The 26798-nt window shown below is 45.9% G+C and overlaps 1 protein-coding gene across 5 annotated transcripts in view; it reads left to right on the top strand.

Moving 5' to 3' along the window:
* Positions 1–6707: 6707 nt before the first annotated feature.
* Positions 6708–26798, top strand: part of hipk2 (homeodomain interacting protein kinase 2) — a 76469-nt gene continuing 56378 nt past the window's right edge. For 3 of the 5 annotated variants that reach the window (XR_007113592.1, XM_047597216.1, XM_047597217.1), the window contains exons 1-2: positions 6710–7095; positions 23452–24631. Coding sequence is in view for 4 of the 5 variants with exons in the window: in XM_047597216.1 (XP_047453172.1) it covers positions 7077–7095; positions 23452–24631 (1199 nt within the window). In the remaining variant the exon portion in view is untranslated. Of the gene's footprint in view, positions 7096–23451; positions 24632–26798 lie in introns of all 5 variants that reach the window. The other 2 variants (XM_047597218.1, XM_047597219.1) reach the window with 2 other exon arrangements.

Below are 26798 nucleotides of genomic sequence, written 5' to 3' on the forward strand. Positions count from 1 at the left end.
TTGTTTTGTTTAAAAAAAAAAAAAAAAGCTTGTCAATTTGCCCAATAAATGAACCTTGTCTATTTTTTCAGAGTTCAAACTGATACAGTGGTGTAATTTATTTGCTGCTGTTGCGTGGATGATGTACCTGCCAAAGTGGAAAAAAAATGTAAAAGTATGTACCGATGTGAAACAAAGGGAAATAAAGGCCTCACTCTTATAAAAGCCTGCCCCCAATCGTGGCCAAGTATTCTGGGCAGCCAGGTAAATTCAGAGCCCAGCCAGTATTAGAAGAAATACGGTAGTTCCTTTTAAAATCAAGTAATCAATAACGTAACTAACTTACTTTATAAAGGAGTAATCAATAATTGGATTACTTATTCGAGGTAACTGGGGCAACCCTGCACATATGACCGAGGAAGACAGAAGAGATTACTGTGAAAACGTTGCTGCACATGTGAAGCGAAAAGGTCTTATGACAAGAAAAAGCAGAAACGGCTGTTTATTCTCGACATGTCAACATTTTCAAGGATGATTATATAATGACCCAGCTATTATGTTTGAAGAGTAGTAGTGATTAGCATGTGCCATAACAAACAAGTAACCTCATGCTACTTGAAATGAAGACAGCGAACGCTACCTTCTTTTAGAGCAGACTGCAGCCAGTGCGGCCGACAGGCTACGAGGCTAATTTTCTTCATGCAGATTAGTTGTTCGGTTTCCACGGCGACCCGTCAGTTATTTGTCCCGGCAGCTCCATCTGAAGCCCATTCGGAGCCCTCGCCCCCCTTCCCCTCCTCTGCGACCCAGGAGGCCGCGTCCATCCCGTTCCTCTGAAACATCCCGTCAATGATAAACCTGTCGGGAACATCCAGAAACCGTAACAGGCTGAGCTACGCAACAAGAACAAGAAGCACTGGAGAGGCACATGAGACGGGACGTAACAACACAAAAAGAACACTCTGAGAGACAGAGAAGGCTGAACACTAAAAAAATAAATAAATAATGAAACAGAAATAAGTAAGAGCATTTGAGTGTGCTCTAGATTTTTATAAGGCATGACAAATTGCTTGGTTGTTGGACACGGAGCCGCATTCACTGGTGCGTGTGAAGCATATGGGATAATCATTTACAGCTTTGGCTTGTAATTTATGCGGCTTGTTTGCTGTTAAAGAAATACCGTAGCTCAATCAAAAAAAAAAAAAGGAAAAAAAAAAAAGGTAGTTGATGCCAATATCATTGTCATGCGGATCTAAATTCTGTTTACTCTGCTCAGATGTCTGGTAAACCACACGTTCGCACAGGCAGGAAAAACATCACACTCGCACATACCAACAGAAACCACAGAGCGGCTTTTGTAAAAGAAACCAAAAAAAAAAGGCTTCTGTGTTCGACAGCTATCATTCATATCTATTCGTGTTCCGTATTTATTTATTTTTCAAGGAAACTCGCAACTGCTAAACTGACATCACATCTCTTCTACTTTTAAACCGTCCCCAAACGGCAGCACGCGTTCTTTAATCGTCGCTGCTTTGCCAAACTGGAAAACATTACACTCTTATTTGTACACTCGCATGTTTTTTTTGTTTTTTTTTTTTTCCCCCCTATCTCACAAAAACATCACAGACTAGTCGGGTAAAAGCAATTTTCCCATGAAAATGTCCATTCAAATGTGGGTGATGTCACGCATGTCGCTGAACCAAGATACGACCCTGCTTCTAATACGTTTGGAGGTAATAATTAGACCGGCGGGACCGGGCACTGGAGCGCTGCAGTTTGGGGTCTGAATCAGCACAGCTCTGCTATTTCAGTGCTAAACAAAAGGTCAGAGGTCAGAAACAACTAAGTACATTTCCCACTGGCGACAGGAGAGGCAGAATGGCGCGGGGGGGGGGGACAGGGAAAAGAGGAGAAATGATGGAGCTTCTAGACTTAAAATAATTCAGTGGGCCTATAGATGAAAACGCTAAGAAATGGCGTAATTTATTTATATAGGACCCCGTATGCAACTCAGCGGATAATACGCATCTGAAGTGGGCAATAGAAGATAATAAAAGAGTGAAGCACATGTACACGCAACTGCTGTGTAATAACAGAGGTGAAATTGGATTCATACCGCCTTTGCTATTTCATTTCTTCCCTGTTCAACGCTGTGCATCTAAGTTATTTTTATTGTGTGTTTGAAGCCGTCAACAACAACCTCATTCTGTGTACCCTTGACACAGCCGCACTCAGACCACAGTTAAGTTCTGTTAAACTCGTAGCATGGCCTATATGTGAAATGCGTGTGCTCTGACTTAACGCGCTTGCGCTCCGTCCTGCATCAACACAAACGGCAGCGTCCACCACAGTCGACCTCACGGGTGAGTAAACAAAATCTTTTACAGTTCACAGTTACGGTGACTAATCTGATCTAATCTGCTGTGTTACATTTATAATAACAATTTATTGTCGTTATTTGCTAATATCATATGACACAGAAAAAAATGGACGAAGATGACCTGGGCAGTTTAATGAAAAGAATTTAAAGCAGTTACAGGATGACCCGGAGAAAATCTACATACAGTTACTCCTCCTCTACAAGACAAATAAGTGTTGCTCCAGTCCTGTGATTACATTATCATATCAAGATTCCTTTCACATTCATGCTCTCATTGTGTCACCCAAGCTTTTCGTGAGCGTGTCTTTCAGAGAGTGTGGTGGTCAAGAATCAAACCAAGGACTTCTGCATAGTATGAATATGCATTGGTGAGTCATGTGTTTGTGGCCTAGAGGTAGAAGGAAACATTTTAAGAAAACCTTGAACATTAACTAGCAGTCATGGAGCATACAAATGCTTCTGTGTAACATTCTGCATCCTGACACTTACTTAGCTTCTGTGTGGGGACCTGTGTTCTGTCTAGGATGGGGTATGTGTGGTTTATACTTCCACGTCAATTTGGCGCAGTAGGTTCGCCAACAGCCCACACCCTGCACAGACCCCAATGCCGTTTGTAGGTACCACATCTGCTCGGGCTCTACCACATTGGCTCGGCGAGTCAACTATACGTTCGGTTCCATTCAGCTCAGGCTGTGACATCGGCTCGTGGTCAGATATCCCAAATTTAGTTTATTTTTCACAATATGTTTGTAAGACAAAAGACAAGAAATACGACAACAGCACATTATTCGTAAAAATAAAGTAATTAAATGACATAATAATTTGAGTCGTATAGTAGGCACAAATAGATTTCATAAGTTTTATCCTTAAAAATATGAAATAATAATACAGCTTTTATCAGTTTATCCAAAGAGTAAAAGGCCTCAACAAAACCACTAAGTTGCTCTGGTTCGCCAACAACCGCTAACCGCTAAAACTGCTAACCTCTGTCCCGCCTTTTCCTGTTGTCCAACCAGTTATAAAATGCAAACATCCCTAACGACTACGTGACATCATCCGGAAGCGCCGGATACTCCCCGAGCAGATCTGGTACCTACCTGCTGACGTGCACCTCCCTAGAAATGTAACCACGGACCGCTTGATAGTAGCATACTTCCGCTTTAGTATTTCCATCTGATCCTCCATCTCCACAATTTTCGAATCGATTGTTTTGCATCAGTAACAACACGCTGTGGTGAGGTTAACTGAGTGGGAAGTGAAGCAGGAAGTAGAAACAAAAATGAACCCAACTGGCACCGACTAACGTTTGGGTGGCATTTTTACAAAGCAAGCCAGACAAACGAGGCAGAAGTGTAAATGGCAGCCCAGAATATGTGCATAGATTACGCTGTCTGCGTCTCGCAATACTTTAACTGAGCCTTAAGGCCTCCCTCTACCATGTTTGAATTGTGTCTTCACCATGCTTAGATGGTGCTCAAGGCGTTTTACGTTAATGTTGTCCTCACAGAACTCCTTGAACAATAAACCGACACAGAAAACCGACACAGAAAACAATGCACAAAGGCTAGTGTTCATTTCTTAGTCAGTCTTGCAGTTTTCAATTAGCATAAACAGAAGTACGTTAAAAGTTGGAGACTTCATACCTTGTGCATCATCTCTCAGTGAGCTGAACGCTACATGCATGTAAAAAGAGACATTTTCAGCAAAGCATGATACAGACAGGTGGCAAAGACAGGACACAGTGGATACGAGTAGGAGAAAGATCGCAAAAATTTTAAATATCTATTCAACTACTGCGCTTATACTAGTTCCCTGTAGAGCCTCGTTGTAGTTGCAGTAACTTTAATGAAAGAAAAACCTTCAATATTCCATTGAATGTGATGGTCAGCCTCCATTCTCTTAGTAGTTACTAATCTGTCTAAATTATTGTGGCGTAGGTAATCATCAACATGTGTGATATCGCGTGTGTCGTCGCTGGGATTTGTAGCTTTAGTCCAAAATTGTCCAAAACAATGAAACTAATGGAGGGAACATGCATTAATCCAAGGTAACTGCCCCTGACCATCTGTCTGTCATTGTTTTTGTTCATCATGTGTCCATCTGTCACACGCGCAGTGCCTCCTACACCCCTGTCCGGATTTAACCGAAAACTGCCGGGCAGCATTTTGGCGTCTTCTTTGTCCAAATACAGCTTGGGAAAATAACAGAAACAGCCAAAACCATTTTTATAGAAGTTGCCAGTTTCACATAAAACACGTGCTGGAAAGTGAAAGGTCAGATTGAGCATTTATTTCCCAAAGTGTTGGGAAATACCATTTGCAGGGCTACATCCTGCTTCATAATCGAAGGTTAACACAGTTTTGCAGAACAATGAATGCCTGCAGAGGATACTTTGAGAGTTTTTTTTTTTTTTTAAACACTCAAAATATGTGGTTTAAATAAATGGATTAAAAAGCATAGTCGTGTCATCACCGGAAAAATCTTTGCTGGTAACCAGTTATGTCAGATGTTAATTTATTTTTCACATGCACAGGAGAGGAGGGTAAAGGATTTGTGCAGCAACTCTATTTGGCCATACTTCCTGTTAAACTGAAGGGCCTATGGGGAGGCTCATCGACATTCACAGCAAATCCCACCTTTCTGATTAGATTTGCAGGAAACCGTAGACTGATTTGTCTCATTTCTCTATTTTGTTTTTTAAACTTGGCTTTTGTCCTCGCAGAGCTGTTGTAAAGTGCCTTTACCACACGCATTACATAACCATTTCCCAGTTCTCCCTAATCCTCCATGCGGGCCTGCGCAACCTGTTGGTACATTTGTGCTTTTAGCAGAGATACGACTAAACATGTGACAGCATTTGCTTAAAAACAAAACAAGACATTTGATAGGTTAAGATGCTGGTTGCACGGGTGACTGTGATCATCATCAGCTTGCAGCGTAGGCCTACTGCAGTCTTTCTCTTTTCAATGAATATTTGATAAACTGAACGTATGGTAACGACACTTTCTCATTATCTCATTCCACATTTTCAGGATTGTCTCAGTATTGTATAGATTCTGATTTTACTGTGGAGGTTTCTTCAGCGTAGAATACAGTAGATCCCTTCAGAAACGCTCCTTTTACAGATAAGTTGAATGCATAAACAATGAATCTGCTGATGGAATAGAAGCATTACTTTGTGTTTCAATGCTACTCAAGTATTGGCCGTGGGCTCCCCAAGACCTCATTTTATACCTCTCCTGCAGCTACATCATCACTTAATCAGACATGCACTGGTCAGCTGTATGTGATGCGTGTGTGCTGCAGGCTGTGTGACATACTTCAACTGAATAACTAATTGCATTGCAAAGCTGCATGGCTTAAGCTCAGCATTTGCTGAAGGCAGCTCATCACTGATTGGTTTTTCACGGTGAGTCGGTTAATGGTCAAATGCAGTTATAAACTACGTTTATAATATACTTTTGCTACTTTGTGCTTCCCTGGATCAAACCACTCCGTTGCTTATATTTAATGGAAATAGTGAAATGGCTCAACTCTGCTCACTCCCCCCCGCAAACAAGCCGCCCTCGTGTCTAAACCGACGCGTTTAATTTGGAGGCCGGTGCGCGTGTTGCTGTGAGTGCGCGATCGCTGGCGAATGACAGATTACTCACATTTGTGTGAGCCGGTGTAATCCGATTCCAGTTCATTCTGTGCAAATCTCATGTCGTCATACCGTAGGGCTTCAGCGGGGAGCGCTTCGGCTCCACGCTAGGCGTGAGCAAACGAGCGCGGAGTCATTCCACCCGGATGCACTTTGCACGGCGAGCCACTCATGTCAACAACTGTTTGATATATATGCAAGTACAGACTTGAAACACATTTTAATTTAGTCCAGATTTTTTTTAAATGGATAAAAAAATATTGCAATTACACTAAATGATTATTTCTAGTGCATTGTTTCCTGTTTGTTAGTTATACTACCATCACTTCAAGTTCCGTACATCCTTCGTGCAATTTTACTGAATTTTACTGAAGCATTTATTGCTCTACTATTGTGTTGTTAAAATGTTTTGATTTTTAAATTTATTTTATAAAGCACACATATCCACCTGTGTGTTTGAGAGTTACAAGAATATATGAATCATATGCCATTCTCTAATACTATAATTTCCCTTATTTACATTTTAAAGACTCTAAATCTTTTTGAATGTTTTTATTGCGTAAGATGATGTTTTCCCCCCTTGTTATTGTTATTATTAGTATTAATGTTATTGCAGTGCTGGTGTCGGAGTAGGAGTGCTGCGTTTCCTCGCAGCCTCCCATCGACGCGATCGTCCATCGACTCCCTCACTGTACACCAAACTCGCTGCGCTCTGACCACTGCAACTTTTGCAGAGACTCCTCACTCCACAGACATGTCGCACAATAGCTGAAGTAAATCTGTCATCGTGGCTCATCATCCGAGCCCGGAAAAAAAAAGAACGCACCGTGGGCGCACGGCCTCTCCTCTGGCCCCTCTTCCTCGTGTCGGACCCTGCGTTTTTGGAGGAAGGAGGAAAAATAAAACACGCCTGGATATGAATTATGAGCATTTTTCGCACTAATGAACTGGGCCAGTAATGCAGGAGACCGCGGCGACCCTCTCATCAGTGTTTCAAGATGGCAGATTTTTATTGAGTTTTGAACAGAAATCTCGCTTTATTTTCTGCCATGAATAACAGAAATCCTTGCACCGATGGCCCCTGTATACGAAGGTAAGGTGTGAATTTGTGTGGTTTTTCTTCTCCTCCTGTACCTACTGTTGTGATACAATTGTATTGCGGTTCGCACGGAGGGGGAGATAGATGCGTCGCATCCCCTTTTCCTTCTGCCAAAAACCAAACACAACGCGTATTATCCTGATATTTTCTGAACGCGTACGACAAGCAGGCTGTCACATCCCCAGTGGGGTTTTTGCGCTTTAACGCTTTTGGCCACAGTTAAAGAATATTGCTCAGTCAGATGTGGTGCCAGCCGGAGCCGTGTCCGTTAAAATAGCGCTCGATACGGCTACAAAACCTCCTTTAATAAGGTCACACACAAGCCTGTGTCTTACGCACTATATGCCCCGACACCTGGAAATGTTGGCTTCTGTCCTCCTGTTTGTTCCTGGTTGAAAATAGACTATATCTCTGATCAAAGAATGAGAAGGAATAGAAGAAGACCGATCGGGAGACCGATCTGTCCGGGTCTATTCATTCCCCCATCTCTAGTTATTCCACGTAAATTAAATACAAAAAAAAGAACAACAACAACTATATTGACTTAATGTGTCTCAGTGGCTTGGTGCATTGGTTCATGTATGTGTTTGTCTTCCGGAAAGGCAAGCTTAAATACAGGGTATTTCGCTATGGCTGCAGCATTGTGCCTGTGACTAATCCAATTGAGAGAACGCTACCCCTCATGCTCCTCTAAATTATTTGCTGTCATACAGTTTTTTTTTTTTTTTTTGTATTGCAGAGGGAGGGCAGTTCACACAACGCGCATTGTTGTTCTTCTTTGCAATGTCGCTGCAAGGTGGGTTATACATTAAATAAAATTAAAAAAAAAAGCATTCGCGAACGGCCCGTCAGAATCCGTGCACGATCGGGGTCCGTGAACTGCAGCCACGGGGGGAAAATATCATCCTGAAGTGCGTTCGGAAACAAACACGGGCTCTCGTGACGAGCGGCTGCGTGCGATTTTACTGTTTTGATTCGCGTTTCGTTCAGATGTAGTTTACGTATCGGTTCAGAAGTGCTGTAGCCCTGCAGAGATGCTGCTCCGACTCCCCGGCCTCTGACAGCCTTCGTGGGTTAAACGCATGTGACGCGTGATCAGGTGCAAATACAAAGTGAATGGCAGCACAAGCAAATAATGACCCTTGATGATTCCCATATTTATTTTGGGGCAGCCTCCTGTTTAGTATCTGCTTGTCTACTCTATAGTCCCTCTGCTGGTATTAAAGGGAACCCCTGCTTTCTTTCCTGTTGGAAAGTGTCTAATGAAAAGTAACACTTAAAACACATTTTTAAAGTGGCAAGCAACTTTATATTTAGGAGATAGGGTGGGCTGTTAAATGAAGCATGCCGTCATGATGTACAATGCGGTTGCTGGTAACAGTAAGTGCTGTCATGTCCCTATAGGAAGATTATAGTGATTTTTCATTAGGGGTGTTGAAGCTTCGAGGCGTAGCCCGAGAACCTGGCGCTTCAACATGAAAAGGAAAGCTGAAATGAGACTCCTATGCAAAAGGTAATTAGTGTAAATTACATTCCCTGGCTTTTTTCCTTTGCCACGGAGAGGAGGAGAAGGGAAGAGAAAGAGGCAGCAGGGGGAATTAATTACCTTGCCTGTCCTCCTCAGTGTTGGAGAGGGCTGTTATGTAGAGCAGTCATGGAAATGACCAAAGTCTCCGGTGGAAAATAGGTCTAGGGGGCCCTCCACATAGAATGGGATTGGCTATTATGGTAATTACTCACCCCTGGCTACAGGGCAACTAATAACTTAAATCTATATGATTAACTACTTCCTTTGTCTGTTTAAAGTTGTGCTTGTTGAGGGGAACGGGTTTGTGTTTGCTTCAGATGTTACATTCGCAGTCATTCAGTAGCGTTTCATATGGGGAAGGGGTTGTAATGATAGCGGTTGCTGTTCTCCTGTGGGGTTTGCTTGTTTTGTTTTGTTTGCCTTCAGTCCTTCTCGGCCCAGACGGGAGGCCATCAGGCAGACCTGCTGACTGGAAGTGTAGTGGTGCGATCACCCTGGGAACCTGGTCTCATAACCCACACTGACACCTTGATGGATGTCTGATGACCAGAGCAGGTTCAGCAGCCCCCCTCCCACCCCCCCTCCCGCACCCCCACCAAGCTGTGGAAAAGCTAATATTCAGACGCTGCAACCCTGACTTCTTCCCCGCCCGATCCCCTTGCTTGGCCAGATATGGACGAGGGGAGGGGGGTTGCTCATGCATGCATGTGCATATGTCTCTATCTGTCTGCGAGTCCCTGCGCAAGCGGGTGTCCCATGTTTATTGGACGGGGCTGCGAGAGGATTAGACAGCTGCAGAACTGGGCACCGGGCAGGATGGGAACTTCATTTTTTCTGATCTCACAGGTCGAGCAGTGCTGTTCCACAGTGGATTGATTCATTCCCGCCTGGAAAAAAAACGGCCAGAGCGTGGGTCAGAAGCCGATGCTGATGATCACGGCGGCGGCGACGGCCGGCGGTGCGGCATCACAGGCAGATTAATGTTTTATCCATCCAAGCAAACATGTGTGTGTGTGTGTGTGTTAATGTGACTTCGAATTACCCCGTGGTTTCCGGGTACGGAGAATGCACCCTGCCCTCGCCTTAGCGGACTCTGTGGACAGTGGAAAAGGGAGAAGGATGGAAGGAGGGAGGGAGACTTTCTCAGAAACAGCCCCCCACTCCCCCCCACCGTCTCCCTCCCTCCCTCGGTCCCTCCCTCCCTCGGTCCCTCTTCCCCTCACGCTTGTTTGGGGCTGCTTGATTGATATCTTCCTCACAGACCACGTCCCAGACTTAGACTCCAAGGTTGCAGCTTTTTAAACTTTGATTAGAATTGCAGGAAGAACCCTGGGCGCCTTTTGGTGGGGGCCATGGCAGGGCCACACCCCGTGGTGGTGGAGTCGGGGGAACTGATGGTCTCTCTTCCTGATTGTTATGACAAGCAGGGTGGCGTGTTTAGCTCTTTACTGTCCACTGTGGGGGGGACGGGAGGGGGGGGTTAACTCCAGTTGGTGAGAGATGAGTTAAACAGCCTGCAAGAAAGAACAGTCCCCGCTTTGCAAAATTGTCGTCGCTGTTTATTTTGACTCAGTGGCCATTTTGATCTTTTTTTCCCCCCCTGACTTGATTCATTGCCCCGTGACTTGTTTAGAAGAGGGTTTTTGCTCGCGAAAGGGTTATGAAAATGGATAAGCTGTCTTTACAAGTATCGCTTTTGCATTATTCAAAGCTTCTCATCTGAAAAAGAAAGTGAAATCCAGTGTTCGGGGATTCTTTGTGCTATTGATTTGTTGAAGCATTTAGTAGAAGTAGCTGAGGCTTCGGATGGAGGGAGAATGTGAGTTTTATGTGACGACGGGGGAATACGTGAGCGCCGCGGCGCGCTGAAATAGTTCACAGGTGCGATCAGAGAGTTCTAGAAACCGGTGGGAGGTGGGTGAGGCAGAACCGAGATGACAGGTTGGTGGAGACTGGTCGACGCAGGAGCCTTCAGACTTCAGTATGAGCAGAAGACTCGTGGCTATTTCAGCAGCTTCAGATTTTCATGTATTCTTTTTAGAAATTTTGCTCGCGGCCCTCTCGTGCGTCACTCCTCCGGCTAGTTCTCTGCGCACGGAGGAAATTTAATTGAGATGCACGGGGACTTTGCATTTTCTCTCGGCCTCTTGTTTTGTTTTTTTTTTTTCTGCCATATGCTTCAGAGCTCTCTCAGAGACAGCTCTGAAAGCCCAGCTCTGAGGTCCTTGTGCACAGAGCCCACATCAGTTGCTGACATGAGTTCGCTTTTCTTTTTTTTTTATCTAAGGGGAAAGGGTGCAGATTGGTCGGGATGGAGACTCAACCCGGCCGACTGCTTACACAAGGCATTTCCGTGCTGGTTGTCATGCATGTGCGAAGGCTCTGGTTTTTTTGTGTGTGTGTGGTGTCAGCTTGTTTGGAACAGATGCCCCTGGCTCTGACTGGGAGTGTGACGATTACAGCCCCTGTTAGGGAGGAAACTGGTGTAACTGGCATCCTTAAGTTGCGTTAGTTGCAGCGGATTTAAAGCTGCAGAAACGGGACGTCCGCACTCGAGAGCCTCGCTCGATAATGGGTTTCGATTTGCGTTGCCAATTATGAATATTTCACTATCACGCATGTAGGATAAAAATAGCGGCCGCTGTATTAAATAACCAGTTCTTGCACCAAGTTGTGTAGCAACCAGCTATATCTGTGTGAGTTGAAATGGGAGCCTCCGTGCTTTCTGACACATCCATTGCTTTGATCAGCTCCGAGAGCCACGGTTCAAACAAAGGTTCACGTTTTACTACTTCTCAACGCGGCGCCGAGTGAATAAAGCCTTTTGTGAACTTGGGCGCTAATTACAGAAGGATTCCCAGAGCAGGAAGGCCACTTTATGTGCTGCAGATATAAAATAAAATCATCTTTTATACGTGTGAATAATGTTGCATAATGTTTATGCTCGTGCGCCGCACATTGTACGCTCACTCTACGCGACCTCTCATCGTTCAGTCCAGTTCCCACCCTGCATTTCGCCGCCCCACCCCCACGTCTATCTCTTATCTGTCCTTCCATCCCGCTCTGTTTGTTGATAAGCCGAGAGGCCATTGGCCAGCACACATGGTGCCCATGTGACACTTCAGCAACAGCCTGATGGCCAGATTGGAAGCCCCTACATGTGTGTGTGTGTGTGTGTGTGTGTGTGTGTGTGTGTGTGTGTGTAATTGGAGGATGGTCTGAGAAGAGGTCTGGCTACTGTAGCTTTTTTGTTCTTTCTAATCATAACCCCCACTCTGCAGGGCTCAGTCTCCCCCACATCCCCCCTCCAGCTTTATCTTATTGCTTCGTCCCATCTCTAACCCCCCCTCCCCACCGAACCAAACCAGGCTTGTTTTTGCTGCACATTGTCCCAGGTCTTAATCCTATTGTTTGTGGTAATGTCCCCCACTCCCCAAACCCCACTCCCCACTAGCCAGCCCGTTTGACATTGCACTCTGACCGTGTTTATCACCGGCACGTGATGCGACGGGAAAAAGTTGGAGCGGCCGAACGCAAAGACAACAGACGACGCAAGGTGATGCTGCAGCTGCGAGGGCAACAACCGCGGCACTTCATTTAAAACAAAAGATCCTAACCGTCTCTTCATCTCGCATGAGGCGGGGAGTGAAAAATGCTTTGCGGTTTTTAATCAGCCCTTTCATAACCTCCGCATTCTTCCGAGAGGGAAGAGGCATGATGTGCGAGGATGGAGGAGGGAGAGCGGGGAGTGTTTACAGACAGATATTAAAATGAGCGTGGAAGGTTTGGGTTACATGTTGAGATTAGGCCACTTTTTAAGGTGGACTGTACCGCGTGTGTGCCCAGCCAACGTGGACTAAGTGCCGGCTGCCAGCCTCATCACCACTCCTGGCTCTGGCCCCCTCTCAGTCATGGAAGGGAAGTGGAGCGATGGGCGGCTGCTGGCGGCCCCTTCACAGATGGCTGCAGGTACAACGCTACGCTTGGCTGATAACCAAAGGACTTCAAAGCTCAGACGAGCGCTCAAGCCCATTTCAGTCCGGAGCCAGGAGGCAAAAGCCACGGAACAGAGAAAGGAGACGGCAATAGAGAAGGAGCCGGGTAGTCAAAAGAGTCAACAGGCATGGAAATGAGCAGCGCCAGCCACATTCTCCTTCTCTTCTCCGTCGTCCGCGTCTCATCTTCCTATTTAATCGTTAAAATCTTTGTTTTTCTTTTTTCCCCTACGTGCTGCTGCGCGTCGCTCATTAACCATGTTGGCCAGAAACGGGAATGAAATGTCACAGACGGAAACGGTCGCGCTTCTTTCTCTTCTCTCTCTGGTCAATTTTTTATGACGGTAAACTAACAAGCCGCACATCAAAAGAAGAAGAAGAAGCGGGAAATGATGAACCACGACCAAAGTCATCGCTGCGATTCCAAAAGAGTTTTTAGAGTAATGAAATGAGTTCAAATGGTATCTGTGCAAAAAAAAAAAAAAAAAAAAAGAGGATTTATTCGTTACTGCTGAAATCAGGAAACCAAGCTTTTATGAGCTTTTAGGGGGTAATGCAGAAACAGAGAGAAACAGAGATGGATGTTGAAAAGTCATTGGTTCAATTAGACATTCCAGTGGCTCCTCTAATAACACTCCAGCCCTGACACACGAAAAAGCTGAATGTCCCAACTCTTAAGTAATATCTGTGCCTGGCTACACTGCTGCTGCATCTGTGAAGGCTTTAACTGATATTCAGTTGCAAAATGAGTGAATGATTATGGTTATTTAATGGCAGTTTGAGCCCGTAATATCTTTCTAATATCGGTTTGAAGAAAAGTTTTACCCTCGTGGCTCATATTATTTTATTCGGAAAGATGAGCAGATTTCCTTTTCAGCCGTCTCATTTTATTTTAGTGGACTTATAGTCCAAGCCCGCGCTCATAAAACAGAAACAATAGTAATGTTTATTTATGGAAACGCTGCCCGTGTGCTCCTCATTCACACGTGGCTCATTATTAAGGAGTGTGAACGCGGATTTATGGTAAACATGACTAAGCTGCGTTCGGGAATCACGGCTCTTGTTTATATTACTGGGCTCCGAGTGTGTTGCAGTATGAAAAGCAGACACCTTTTAGATCCACTCCTCACCTCCTCACCTTCAAGCCTTGAACGGGCCCACGCAGCCTGAGAACAGTGGCCAGGCCAGAGTGCGGCTGGCAGCCTTTTGGAAAGAGGCCTAACGTCAAGGACTGAGAGGAGAAGACGAAGAGGGAGAAATGGCAAGGAGAGGGAGAGGAGGAGGGAGAGCGTGAAAGCGGGGGGAGGAACAAGAGGGGGGGGCGTAAAGGAAGGGAGGTGTGAGGAAGGAAGGACGGAAGGATGGAAAGGAAGAAGGAAACTGAAGGAAGGATGAGGAGGGGAAGGAGAAAGAGGGAACGAAGGAAGGAGAGAAGGGAAGAAGGAGGGAAGGGAGGAAGCAAGGAAGGAAAGAGGGAACGAAAGGAAGGGAGAGAGTGGAATGAAGAAAGGAGGAGAGAGGAAGGAGAAGAAGGGAGGTGAAGGAAAACTAGGAAGGAAGGAGAGGAAGGAAGAGGAAGGAAGAGGAGAAGAGAGGAAAGAAGGAAGGAAGGACAGAGGGAGGGAGGGAGGGAGGGAGAAGGGAGTGAAAGAAGGAATGAAGGAAGGAAGGAGGAAAGATGGGAAGGAAACAATGGAGGAGGAGGAGGCAAGAGGAGGCTGAAAGGAGCAGAGATTGGAGGTGGAGGCATGGATACAGGAAGAGGAGGAGGGGGGAGGAGGGGGGAAGGAGGAAAGAGGAGAGGTGGACCCAGGGATGGGGGTGAGAAGAAGGGATAAAGAGGATAAGGAAGGAAGGGAGTGGAGGGAAGGAAACAAAATAGGAAGGAGGGAGGAGGTCCAGAGGTCACGGCTGCAAAGGAGGCTTGGAGTTGGGAGGGTGGGTGTGGGTCATGATTACTTTGAATGAGCTGAGGTGGGGTGGGGGTGGGGGGTGTGTCTCAGGGAGGGAATTGGGAGGAGGTGGTGTTTGCCCCCAGTGTTGTTGGGGGTCGTAGATCTCACCCATTTAACCCGTCTCCTTCCTACATCTGGGATCAGTGGATGAGTGGATGAGTGTCTCCTGACTGAACCCAGCAGCTGCTTCCACACACACACAAACCTGTTTCCACCAAGACTCTTTCAGAGAACGTGGTCCAGAAAAAGGGCCAGAAGTTCGACCTTTTAGCTACGAGGACCTGCTCCAGACCTGGTCCAGGCTAGACCGCGTCAGTTCAACTTAAAGACATCAGGGAATCCCTCTCAGTTCCATTAAACATTTCAAAGCAACCTGAGCCAGGCCAACAGACTACCAGCCTTTCTGTCTTTATTCACAGTAAGCGTAATAATTCATTATTCACCAACTTCCCACAGCTCCTATTTTCCATCTGTTTAAAAATCCTCCTCAGCTTCCACAAGGCTACGAGTTTAGAAACATCTCAGATCACAGGATCGTTCCTCAACTGGCAAATTCTCACTGTGCGTGCATGCTTGCTTCGTCTGATGTGCCGAACTTAAAGCGTCTCGTAATGTGGATAATTGCGAAAAGGCAACTCTCATTCTCTCGAGCGAGATATTTCCCGTTTATTCCAGCCGCTTCGAGCCCGCGCGCGGCCGCTTCTCCCTCGCTGTGCGTTGGTTAAACTGATTGGTCGGAATGGCCGTTTCCCGCCTGGTTTTGGCTGCTATTTACGACTCCGAGGACACTGTAAATATGATCAGCTAAAGCCACGATTTTCACGCTGAATCAGTCGCGGAGGGCTGAGTTGGCCGGCCGTATTTATTACCTCGGCTCCGCGGCCAGAAGGATTTAACAGCCAGGTTTATGACACCACTGTCAGTTGGATTAAGGACACATATGCCTTGCTAAATTGGTATGAGAGCGTGTGTTTGCAGTGTCTGTGTGTGTGTGTGTGCGCGCGCGCTGTAATCATTTAAGTGTTTGAATACATTGTCTGCTGCTTGTCAAAGAAAAAGGCAGAATAAGAGGAGCGGCAGAAGGAAAGAAGGGATTAAAATCATTTATTAAGCGTGCATATAAATGAGTCACCTGCAGGATGAAGTCAGACATATACGTGTTGAGGCATATCGGAGGAAGGGAAAAAAGGCTCGTAGCTTATATTAGTAGATTTTTATGGCCTCAGTGTGACCCCAGATTCACACAGTCCCTTGAAATATCACATGTCCCCAGCTTGTGTTTAAGTGTGGTGGTATCCTTATGGTGGGGGGGCCATGAAGAGAGCTAAGATGTGTAAGATGGGCAGAAGTTCTCCTCTTCTATCTGTCGCCTTAGAGCCAATGAAAAGTGGAATTCATGCGTCACAACTGAAAGTAACAGCTGCAGCGTTTTATTGAACGCAAGAGAAAAAAAAAACAATAAGATACCACAAAACATATTTCCTAATGTCTTCCCTTTTTTTTTTTTTTTTTTTTTTTTTAAACGTAGACACAACGCAGCTCCAGGAAGCGTGCATGAATGGTCTAAGCGTGCCTGGTCAGGTTAAACTGGTTCCTGTTGTTGGGGTTCATCGCTCGATTTTTTAAATTTTTTTTTTTAATTTTGCACGGGCGGGGCGTCAAATTTATCTCTCTGGGCTCGCGTATGTGTTTTTTGGGGAGTTGGTTGTTTTTTGTACTGCCTGTTCGTACAGAGCTGCAGATAAAGTTGAACGCACACGTGGAGCCTCATAAATGCATAGATGTTCCGTAGGTGCATGCCTGAATACACGTGCATGAGCACATTTGTGTTGCGTGTATGTGTGTGCGTGTGTGTGTGTTGTCGTGTGCATCCTTGGCGGAGCTGAGCGCGTGGAGCAGGGCGGGCGTTATTCCAGCTGTCTCTGTTGGATATTAATGCAGCAGCAGACTTTGACCCTTGAGTTTGAAAACACACCCAAAACGAGCGCTTAGTAGTCTGTTCCATGGGACAGGGCAGGGTGGCAGGGTGGGGGAGATGATGCCGTCCTCTTGAAACACTGTCTTTCCCATTTGACGTATTTTCCCCTCTTTCTTCCACTCTTCTGGTGTTTGCACAGTTGAAATCAATTGGTTCAGTGTGCAGGCTGCAAATAGGCTGTGAAAAAACACAGTAAAATGACTTTTAGTCATTAAAGAGACAATCATATCATGTCTGATACGGCTCTGGCGAGGCTTCATAATCACAATAATAAAAACAAGGCAGCTCACACACGGTAAAAACTGCAGTGGACCTTTTTTATTATTTATTAAAAACAAAAATATGAAAAAAATAAAAAAATCCCTTCCCTTTTTCTGTTCTTTGATCATTTCTGTTTGAGAAATATAATTACATGTGTGGGACCTGGGCCTTTAGAAAGAAAATGAAGGTCTCCATGTATGAAAGCTTCAATCCCAAACCTCGCTCCACTACCCGGGGCCTTTTGTGAGCGCAAACAGTTTGAATAATGACTGAAATGTTGGTAGGTATTGAACGGGAACCCGGCTCCTTGTGTTTGTGCGTACGGGCATGCGCGCCACTTCCCGTTGAACCCCGGCGTCGTCTCGTTTCGAGTCTGTGTTTGCGAACTAGCTGCTTTTGTCCTGAAGTGCCATCCATTGAAAACCTCAGGACGAGGTGCAAACAGGGCCTTCGTTCACATCCACGCTCAAACCATCACGCCGCCTGCAGACAAACAGCGCGACTGCGAGAGGCGTGCCGCAGAAATCCGCACGGCTCTGACTCGGGCCCCGATCAGTTTACCGCTGTGCAGCGTTTTTCTCTGTTTCTCTCGCGCGTCGGTCTCATCGCCGTGTCCGGCTGTCGTTGCGAATCCCGGGGTCATAAGAGGAAGTGTGCTGTAGTTGGGGTTGTTTCGTACTGTGTGTAAATGATAAGCGCTGCGGAGAGCAGCTGCTTATCAGCCGCGTCGCCCTGCGCTCTGTTTGCAACTGTAGTCAAAGCAGCGCAGCGTGATGTATGGGGAGGATCTCGGCGGTGGCGTAGGCGAGCCTTGAGTTAACAGGTGCCGTTGGTTTATGGTCGGGCACGGGTTCAGCTCCTTCCTCCTCGCTCTTATGCTGCCGCACGTGAGACTCCTCCGCGGAACAAACAGTTTATTCATTTTAGTTCCACATTCAGTGGCGCTCTCTGTTTCTGCCTTTCTTTTGTGCATTAGGGAGGAAGTTCAGTGCTTTGTCCACTCACTCCACTCCTTATTTGATTAATAAGACATCCAGAGCCACCTCTTCCTCCTCTTCATCCCCCGCTCCTCCCCGGTTAGGCTGACCTGGCAGTATAAACAAGGCAAATGTTTTCCCTCACGCCCGGCGTTTTATGACCACGTTTTACAATGTGAAGAGCGGCGGCGTCCTTATCGCCAGTTGTCCCAGGGTACCGACGTTTTCACCTTTGCAACTGCAATGTTAGCACTGAAACTTTCACTGTACAAAAACAAAAAACAAGTATCGCAGCTTAGGTAGACCTTAGGAAGGTATTAACGTATTCAGAGTTTCGTTTCACATCTGTTTCAGGTGTGATTTTTTTTTTTTTTTTTTTTTTTTATATATGTATCACATGAGCGCTCAGCAGCTTGTTTGTGTGTGCCTGCATGTGTGTGTGTTCTTGTATCTATGCATATGCATTTTAACAAGTGCCGGGCGAACATGTTATCTCACAGCTAACACAACACGCTGTATCTTTGGCTGTTTGCTTCCAGGAAAAGGGGAGAGATGAGGGAGTGTCACATTTACAGTAGCCGCGTTGTTGATTCAAGAGCCGAGAAGTCCCGCGCATATCTGCGAAACGGCATCCATGTTTGCCTTTTAGTCTGGCCATATGCTCCGTGGATATTTGTCCTCTCTTTTGTTGGTTTGTTAAGAGCGCGCAGGGGAACCCGGCCAGGCCATTCCCACCGGCCTGATACTGCGGTCGGGATGAACATTAAGCCTGATGGAGCGGCAGCAGCCTCCAGGACAGCGCCTCCTCCCCACAAGCCTGCATCTTCAAGTCTGATGCATTATTCTATAAATAAGCAAAGATGAGAGAATAAAGAAAAAAAAAAAAAAAAAAAAAAAAAAGCAGACAGGATGGTCAATAGTGGCCATGTAGTGTCGAGCTCCAGCTCCCCCGCAGAGGACAGAGCTGAGACAGGAGGCAGGAACACGAGGCTAAGCTTCTCTGTGTGAACAAAATGTTCCTCTTCAGTGGTGTGTTCACTGTTGCATTTATCCCCGCGGTCTCTGTCACTGCCCCTACAACAGGTTTTCCTCCGGTGGCTCTGTCGGCCATGATGCCTTTTTTACTGTAACGTGATTCAAATATATATATGTGTGTGTGTGTGTGTGTGTGTGTGTGTGTGTGTGTACACTACAGGCCAAAAGTTTGGAAGCAGGATCAAATTTGTACATAAAAGATCATAGTTTCATTTTTACTTTGCAACAAAATAATAAACATGATTATTATGTAAAGACATTTTTACTCTAATTATCAGGTGTTTTTAGTTTTAGTATATACGAAGCATATACGAGAGATATTTGTATGCAGATTCTCAAAAGCCAGAAACTGAATAATGCAAACTGTGATTTGTTTTGGTGACTCTTGCGAATCTTCTCGACCATAAAACTAAAACCCTTCGTCTTTTCTTTTGCTGACATTTATTCAGCAATGGCCTGCTAACATTAATGTACACCTAAAGGTAAATTGAGGGAAGTGGTGCAATAAAATTATAAAAGCAAAGTCTGATCATGCAGTAAATACATCCCAAAAAACTAAAAGCATTGTGAACAGAAACTTGACAACGTTTGGCCTGTAGTGAATATAGATAAATGTGACGAATTTAAAAGAAAACCTGGGTACATAAGTTGAGAACATGAGGCGATACTGAATGACAGGTGCTGGACACCAATTTGGGAATATCTCTAAAGGGAGGAATATCTTTAGGAATAATTACTTCGTCACAGAAACTCTGAGAATCCATCGTGGGGATTCTTTTGTCTGCCAATTTGCTTCACTGCGTCTTATATTGGTTTGTGTCAAGTGTTTAGAGGAAGAGTGGAGGTGTGGCACGCAACACGCACACACACACACACACGCACACACACAGTGGAGGTTGAGGTAATGCTTTGTCTAGACAGTCAGAAGTCATTTCATTAGGCAGCAATTTGGCTCGCCTCCCTAACGCCCTCCAGTAACAGCGCAGACACTGGGATGTCCAGTAAAGAGACAGGGGTCACTAGAGCATCTCCGTTGGTGTCCGTGGACGTTAGACCTCAGGAAGTAGCCCGTATATATATATATATTTCACGGTACGTCCAGGCCAAGGGACATTGACCAGACAGACCCGAGTGCTGTCTCTGGATTGTCTCCTTGGTGATGGCCAGTTATTGTCTCTCCTCTCAGGCCCTTTGGCTCAGCCTGAGCGTGGAACAGTTGCTCCAGTGATTGATAAATATTTGCCCATTTCTTAAATCATTTTTGCCGTTACGATCCGTGTAAAGCACAGGACTCGGAGGACAGGCATGGGCTGAATGGTAAGCAGGTTTTTATATTAAAAGACTGTTTGTAGCTACAAAGGGCTTCTTGGCAGCTTTGGCGGCGTCTAAAAGGCGTCCTCATCAATACTCTGTCATGTTGTCAGCAGACTATAAATGACGGGTTTAATAAAAGACGGCAAACAGAAGCAGGTCACAGGCGAGAATGCGAGGGCCACTCATGGCCCGGCCCTCCACACTCTATTCTTCTTCCCTCCCTTTCAGTCCACCTCTCACCCTCACATGGCATGCAGAATGGACCTGATCCTCCCAAAAAGAAGATTAACAAACCCCTGACAGAGAAGTAATCTCTCTGAAAACATTGACTATTACCATTTCAACATGCTGCCTCTAAACAGTGGAAATGCCTGTCTGGTATGCTTAATTGCAGTGTGTGGGACACACAGTGTTCTTTTAGGTATGTTAAATGGAAAGCCTTGGCTACTGAAGGCATTCCAGTGTTGTAAATGTGCAACAATGGACCTTTACAGTTTTTGCGCTTGGCAAAGAGTTCAGAAATTCAAATAAACTTCAAGAGGATATTGTCGAGAGAAGGTCTTTCGCGTCCATGTCGTTTCTCGCAACTGTATAGGGGCTTTGTTTGTTCAGATTCTCGATCGTAAATATGTTTGAACTTCAGCTGGGACGAAGACTGATTCATGAGGACTCACTTTCCCAGTGAAGTATAATTGGTCACATTGTTGCCTGTGTATGTTGTCATGAGATAACATTCCAGCCATTTGACCTCTTGCTTGTGGTACATTTCATTTACTTATCTGTGTTTTGCACAAGGCCTCAAACTGTTCTGCCGTTTGCTCACTTTTGTTTTGTTTTTTTGTTGTTTTTCACAGACAAACTGTGTGAAATTTCCTAATGAGACCAAGTCACAAGAGTTTCCTGGACATTTCTAAAAACTTTTCTACTTTTCCGAGCAATCCCCCCACTTTAGGGGAACACGTGTTGGCCTTCGGTTCATTGCACTGTGTAGGCAATGTTAAATGAACTCTTTGACCACGGAGTTAAAACTGACAGAAAGTCAATGAGTGACTGAGATCAGGGTTGAGGGGGGAATGCATGTTATACAAATGCAAAGAGCAGCTCGCCTCAATCTGGCCTTGTAAAACCCAGAGCTATCCATAATCATGCTGGCAGATATGTAGCGCAGGATGGAATTTTCCATAAGAGGAGCAGGCTGGCTCTGTGTACATCCATCCATCTTTGTGTCCATCAGTCTGTGTCTGTGATTATCCCGTCAGGATCTCAGTTGACGCTGCTCTGTGACGCAACCCATCGTTCAAATTATTTTTAGCGTAAAGTCCAGGCACAGGAATTGGTAATCCAAGGAGTGACATCTGGCCTTCATGGCTTATGTGATTAGCGGAGAGCCTTGCCCCTAATAGCCTAGCGGACGTTCTTCATTACCTGTCTCGACCAGCCATACCTACGGCACTGAAGTGGCCAGATGGGGCCTTTCAGGAAAATAAAAGGGGCAAAAACCCCAAAAGATGGGTCGGGGCTGATACTGTATGTCGCTAGCTAACAGCTACACGATGCATGGAAGTGCTATGCTACATCAGCTGCTGTGCGAGCTTACAGTGAGCGCTCTAATATGCGCTGCAGCTTCAATCCTGTCGCATTAGGGCTAAGACCAGATGACCAAAGAGATAACTAGTAAGTCCAAGCAAGGCCAGCGGAGAAGCTAAAAAAAAAAAAAAATCTGAAAAGCAGGAAGAAAAGAGGTCAGTTAAAAGAAAAAGGAGCATAGTTAGTGGAGGGACGCCAGCTTCGTACTTAATTCATCATCACAACCGCTGAAAGGGCTAATAATGACAAAGTGACCACGCATGTCCCCTCCCCTCCATCCTCAGAATGGAGTCCACAATTATAGAAGTCGTCCTTGGAGGGAGTACGGCCCTTTAATTATCTTTAAACAGAAAAAAAAAAAAAAATCCCAGCTTTCAAGATGTCTATTAAACACACAAAGGCAGCAATTTTTCCAGCCGTAAACAAAGTTTAATGGCTGTTTGTATGAGTTTTGTTAGTGTTTGTGTGCACATTACGACCGTAGTATCTTTGAATCATGCATCACTTGATCGGCAGCGAGGCCTAATTGTGTGTGTGGGCGTTGGCGTGGCCAGGTGGAAGCTCTTAGATTGTTAGCAGTAAACTAATTTTGGGTTTACTGGAAACTATTTAAACACAGCATTACTACAAGTCTCATATAATCTTCCTTGTGCTGTAATAATCATTTCAATGCTACAAACAAGCCTGTTTGCGAAGAGAGAGATAAAGAGAGGGACTATTTTTGGGCAGTTGTTTGCTTGGAGAAGCTTTTGCTTATTCTGAGGCAGCTTGTTCCCAGGAGTTCAGAGCACAGCCTCGCTGCAGTTCTCCTTTTATTTTGTTGTCTTCAGGATCTGCGGTTGAGAGGGAGTTCAGTGCCCCTCTCCCGTTTTCATAGTTGCTTGAACAAAAAGTGTGTAATTGTGTGTACCATTAAACGCTAGGGCTGAGTTACATTGCAGGAAATTAAATCGCTATGATTCCCAGAGTATTTTATCTTGGACTGTTTATTTGTGCAATAAAACTGTGTATTGCTCTACTATCTCTGTGACGTGTCCTATGAAAGTACATTCTTTTACTGTTCACTCAGCCTGCACTGTACTGCTATTTGCTGCAGATGGACGCTGCAGGTGGGAACGATGGGGAAATGCTCTTGCATGAACCAATAGTTGTAGTTAATAAATTGTTGTTGTTTTTTAGTTCTGAGAATAAAGTCAGAATTCTGACTTTTCTCAGAATTTTGAGATAAAAGTCAGAATTCTGAGCAAAAAAATCAGAATTCGGAGCAAAAAAAATCACAATTCTGAGAAAAAAAGTCAGATTTTTGAGATTTAAGTCAGAATTCTGAGAAAAAAATCTGAATTCTGAGAGAAGAAAAATCAGAATTCCAATTCCATGGTTATCTATTGCAACTCATTTGTTTAAAAAAAAAAAAACATTTCCACCAGTTCTGATGAAGATGTATTGCTTTAAAAATATTAAATCACGATACAACTTTATGGCAAACGCAACAAATGCTTAATGATATTTTGGCCTGTTACTTTACTATGATGTTAAAGAGGTCTTGGGTTAACACGCTGACGCATCAGCGTGCTCAGTGTTTTAATGACCTACTCTGAGCCAAGCTGTCTTTATTTAAAGCTTCTGACTACCACTCATGTTTCAGACACTCTCAAATTCCTAACCTCTCACTTTCATTCCCCTCCTGTCTTCCCCGCTCCTCCCCTCTGTTGCCTCTCAGGTATGGCCTCGCAAGTGCAAGTGTTCTCCCCTCACACTCTCCAGTCAAGTGCCTTCTTTAGCGTGAAGAAACTGAAGGTGGAGCAGAGTTGTAACTGGGATATGACAGGGTACGGCACACACAGCAAAGTCTACACCCACAACAGCAGCAAGAACGTGTCGGCCACCAGTGGCCCCCTTGGCATCAACAGCTCCCTGCAGGTCGCCAGCTCCACCCTGCCCTACGAGCAGGCTCTCATCTTCCCAGCCAGCGCGGGCCACATTGTGGTCGCCTCAGCCAGCAGCACTTCGGGGGCCGTGGGGTCTCTGCTGGGCAGCGGGGGTGGAGGCGGCAGCAGCAGCAACAGTAGTGGTGGAGGTGGCGGGGGTGGTAGCGGTGTGGGTGGCGCCGTTGGGGTTCACAACCTGACACGCCGCAGCACCGTCAGTCTCCTGGACACCTACCAGCGATGCGGGCTTAAGCGCAAGAGTGAGGAGCTTGACAACAACAGCAGCGTGCAGATCATTGAGGAGCACGGCCCACCCATGATCCAGAACGGAGCGGCCAGCGGGGCCACGGTGGCCACGGTGGCCACCGCCACCTCCACAGCGACGTCCAAGAACAGCGGCTCCAACAATGAGGGGGACTACCAGCTGGTGCAGCATGAGGTGCTCTGCTCCATGACCAACACCTACGAAGTCTTGGAGTTCCTGGGACGAGGTACCTTCGGACAGGTGGTCAAGTGCTGGAAGAGGGGTACTAACGAGATAGTGGCGATCAAGATCTTGAAGAACCACCCTTCGTACGCACGGCAGGGTCAGATCGAGGTCAGCATCCTTGCACGTCTCAGCACGGAGAGCGCAGATGACTACAACTTTGTGAGGGCCTACGAGTGCTTCCAGCACAAGAACCACACGTGCCTGGTGTTTGAGATGTTGGAGCAGAACCTGTACGATTTCCTCAAGCAGAACAAGTTCAGTCCTCTGCCACTCAAATACATCAGACCCGTGCTGCAGCAGGTGGCCACAGCTCTAATGAAACTAAAGAGCCTGGGGCTGATTCACGCTGACCTGAAGCCAGAGAACATCATGCTCGTGGATCCATCTCGGCAGCCCTACAGAGTCAAAGTCATTGACTTCGGCTCCGCCAGCCACGTGTCCAAAGCGGTCTGCTCCACATATCTACAGTCCAGATACTACAGGTAAGAACGGCTTCTTTGTCATTATGATTAGTTTGTCATGGACGTGAAAGACGTCGTAGATGCAAAGAAAACGTTCCTGCTCGCTCTGTTTGGACGATGGTGCTGCCTGCATCTTGTTTGGTTTATCGCTGTTTTAATGGGAATGTTTTCCATTGTTGAGCTGGTCCAGATTTGCCGCCAACCTTATGAGCTGTTGCTTCGTTCCAATTCTCGTTTTCTCGTGCTTGTTTACCTCCCTAGTAAATCCCCTTCCAACACGATACAGGGCAGTAAAACTCAAAGGCCTGCTGAGGAGCCAGCTGCTTATTAGGTTTAATGTGATAAAGCAAGCATGTTGTAGTGTTACTTTGATGATTATGGAAGACCTCCTCGGTTTCTTCACAACTTGTCGAAGGTCTGCTAGAGGCCCGACAGGCCACAGGGAACATTTGAATATTTGAACCGACGACATTGTTCGGCATCGTCGAGAGTTTCAGGGGGGGTTTTCATGTTTTTCAATAGAAGGTTTCTGAAAAGATCTCCCTCATAGAAGAAGGGCACCAATCATGTGGGGTGGCCGTCTGCCCACAGGCTTCTATTCACCCTTCTGCTCCCCAGGCCCTCAGATCCTCACCCCCCCCCTCCACCCCTTCCACCCCTCAGTCACCGTGGCTGGATGGCTCCCATTTCGCCGCGGGATCGAGATGAAGGGTCAGCCCGAGTTCTCCTGTAATATGTGCTGGTGTGTAATCCACACCAGCGGTCCGTGCATTGGAACCAGATGACTCTCTGAGAAGATCTTTTTTTTTTTTTTTCTTTCTTCTCCTTTCTCCTGCCACTTTTTAAAAAAAAAAAAACGTGGCAAACGGCGGCGTGTTTGGGTTTCAGCCGATTCAGCAAGGAGGCAAACAGCGTCCGTGTCTGTACAGAGGGAAGCTTTGTTTGGGGCTCAGGCCTGGTGCCTGGGCCGGGGCTGAAGGAAGAACAGGTGTGTGTGAGCCCTGGTACCACATATGTAAACACACACACACACACACACACACACCAGGTGGCTGCTGTGCAACTGTGCATAGTGTTGATTCTACAGAGGGAAGTTTGTGGTCTCCATTTGGTGGATCCTATTGATTGAAGAATTAGATGTTGTTATCTTTACAGTTTAACACTGGAGGCCATTGTTTCCAGGCAGACGGTTTACAAAAGACAGAAATTAGGGTGAACAGCAGCAGAATCCCAACGGCTGTTTCCACAACATTAAAACATTTTATCACATCCGACAGGTGTATTATTTTAAATGATCTACGCAGTTTATTGAATTCTCTTCCATAAACACCGCTCCTCAACTGTCTCTTAAAACAGAAGCGCTTTAAGATCCCTTTATGGGAACTGCACCGTGCCATTCCAGCAGGGCCTGCGCTGTTGTATCAGATTAAGTAACTCATCCTGGAGTAAACACCACTAGTGGTGGCTGTTGTTGTTCCTCGCTGTAGGTCAACATCAGGTTATAAAGTGTTCCTGTTTGTTTTTCGCTGGGAGTGAGGAGTGGAGGAGAGAGGATAGAGGAGAGATCATCCCTTCATTTCCTCTTGGCAGCGGAACGGTGGAAAAGAAAGACTGACACTCACCAGAAAATTACCCAGCAGCCACCAAAACCTTACACTTGGTGACCCTGGTTTTGCGAGGACTGGGAGGTGATACGCACACCGCTGTTTTTTGGGTTTTTTTTCCCTGTGCTGCGCAGCGACTGTGTGTCTACAGTGCGCACGCCTAACCAAGGGCTCGCTTTGTGGAATGAGGCAAGTCTTACCGTTCGAGTCAAAGAATGAGCTCACTGGCGATGAGCACTAGGGGTGCCTTGACATTAAGTGCGGCGTGGGGCAGCAAACAAACTTTGGCTGCGGGTAGAGTTCATGGGGAGTTCTGAAGCTTTAGGGAACATCAAACCGTCTTTGATGATTTCAGATGAGAAGATATCAGGGTGGTTTCAGTTGCCTGTACCTTTACAAGGTGGAGATCACATACAGGTGTGTTTTCCCTGCGTTGCTCTGCATCCTCTACAATAGCAACCACATCCTCGCCTTGTGTTCTTTGATTAAATAAGATATCTGAGATTCTCCCACCAACGCCTCGTTTTTTCTGATCGATGGGATGAAATGGCCACAATGGTGAGGAGGGATCGGGAGAGCGGTGT

This window comes from Mugil cephalus, chromosome 10, assembly GCF_022458985.1.
Source record: "Mugil cephalus isolate CIBA_MC_2020 chromosome 10, CIBA_Mcephalus_1.1, whole genome shotgun sequence".
Lineage (NCBI taxonomy): Eukaryota > Metazoa > Chordata > Actinopteri > Mugiliformes > Mugilidae > Mugil > Mugil cephalus.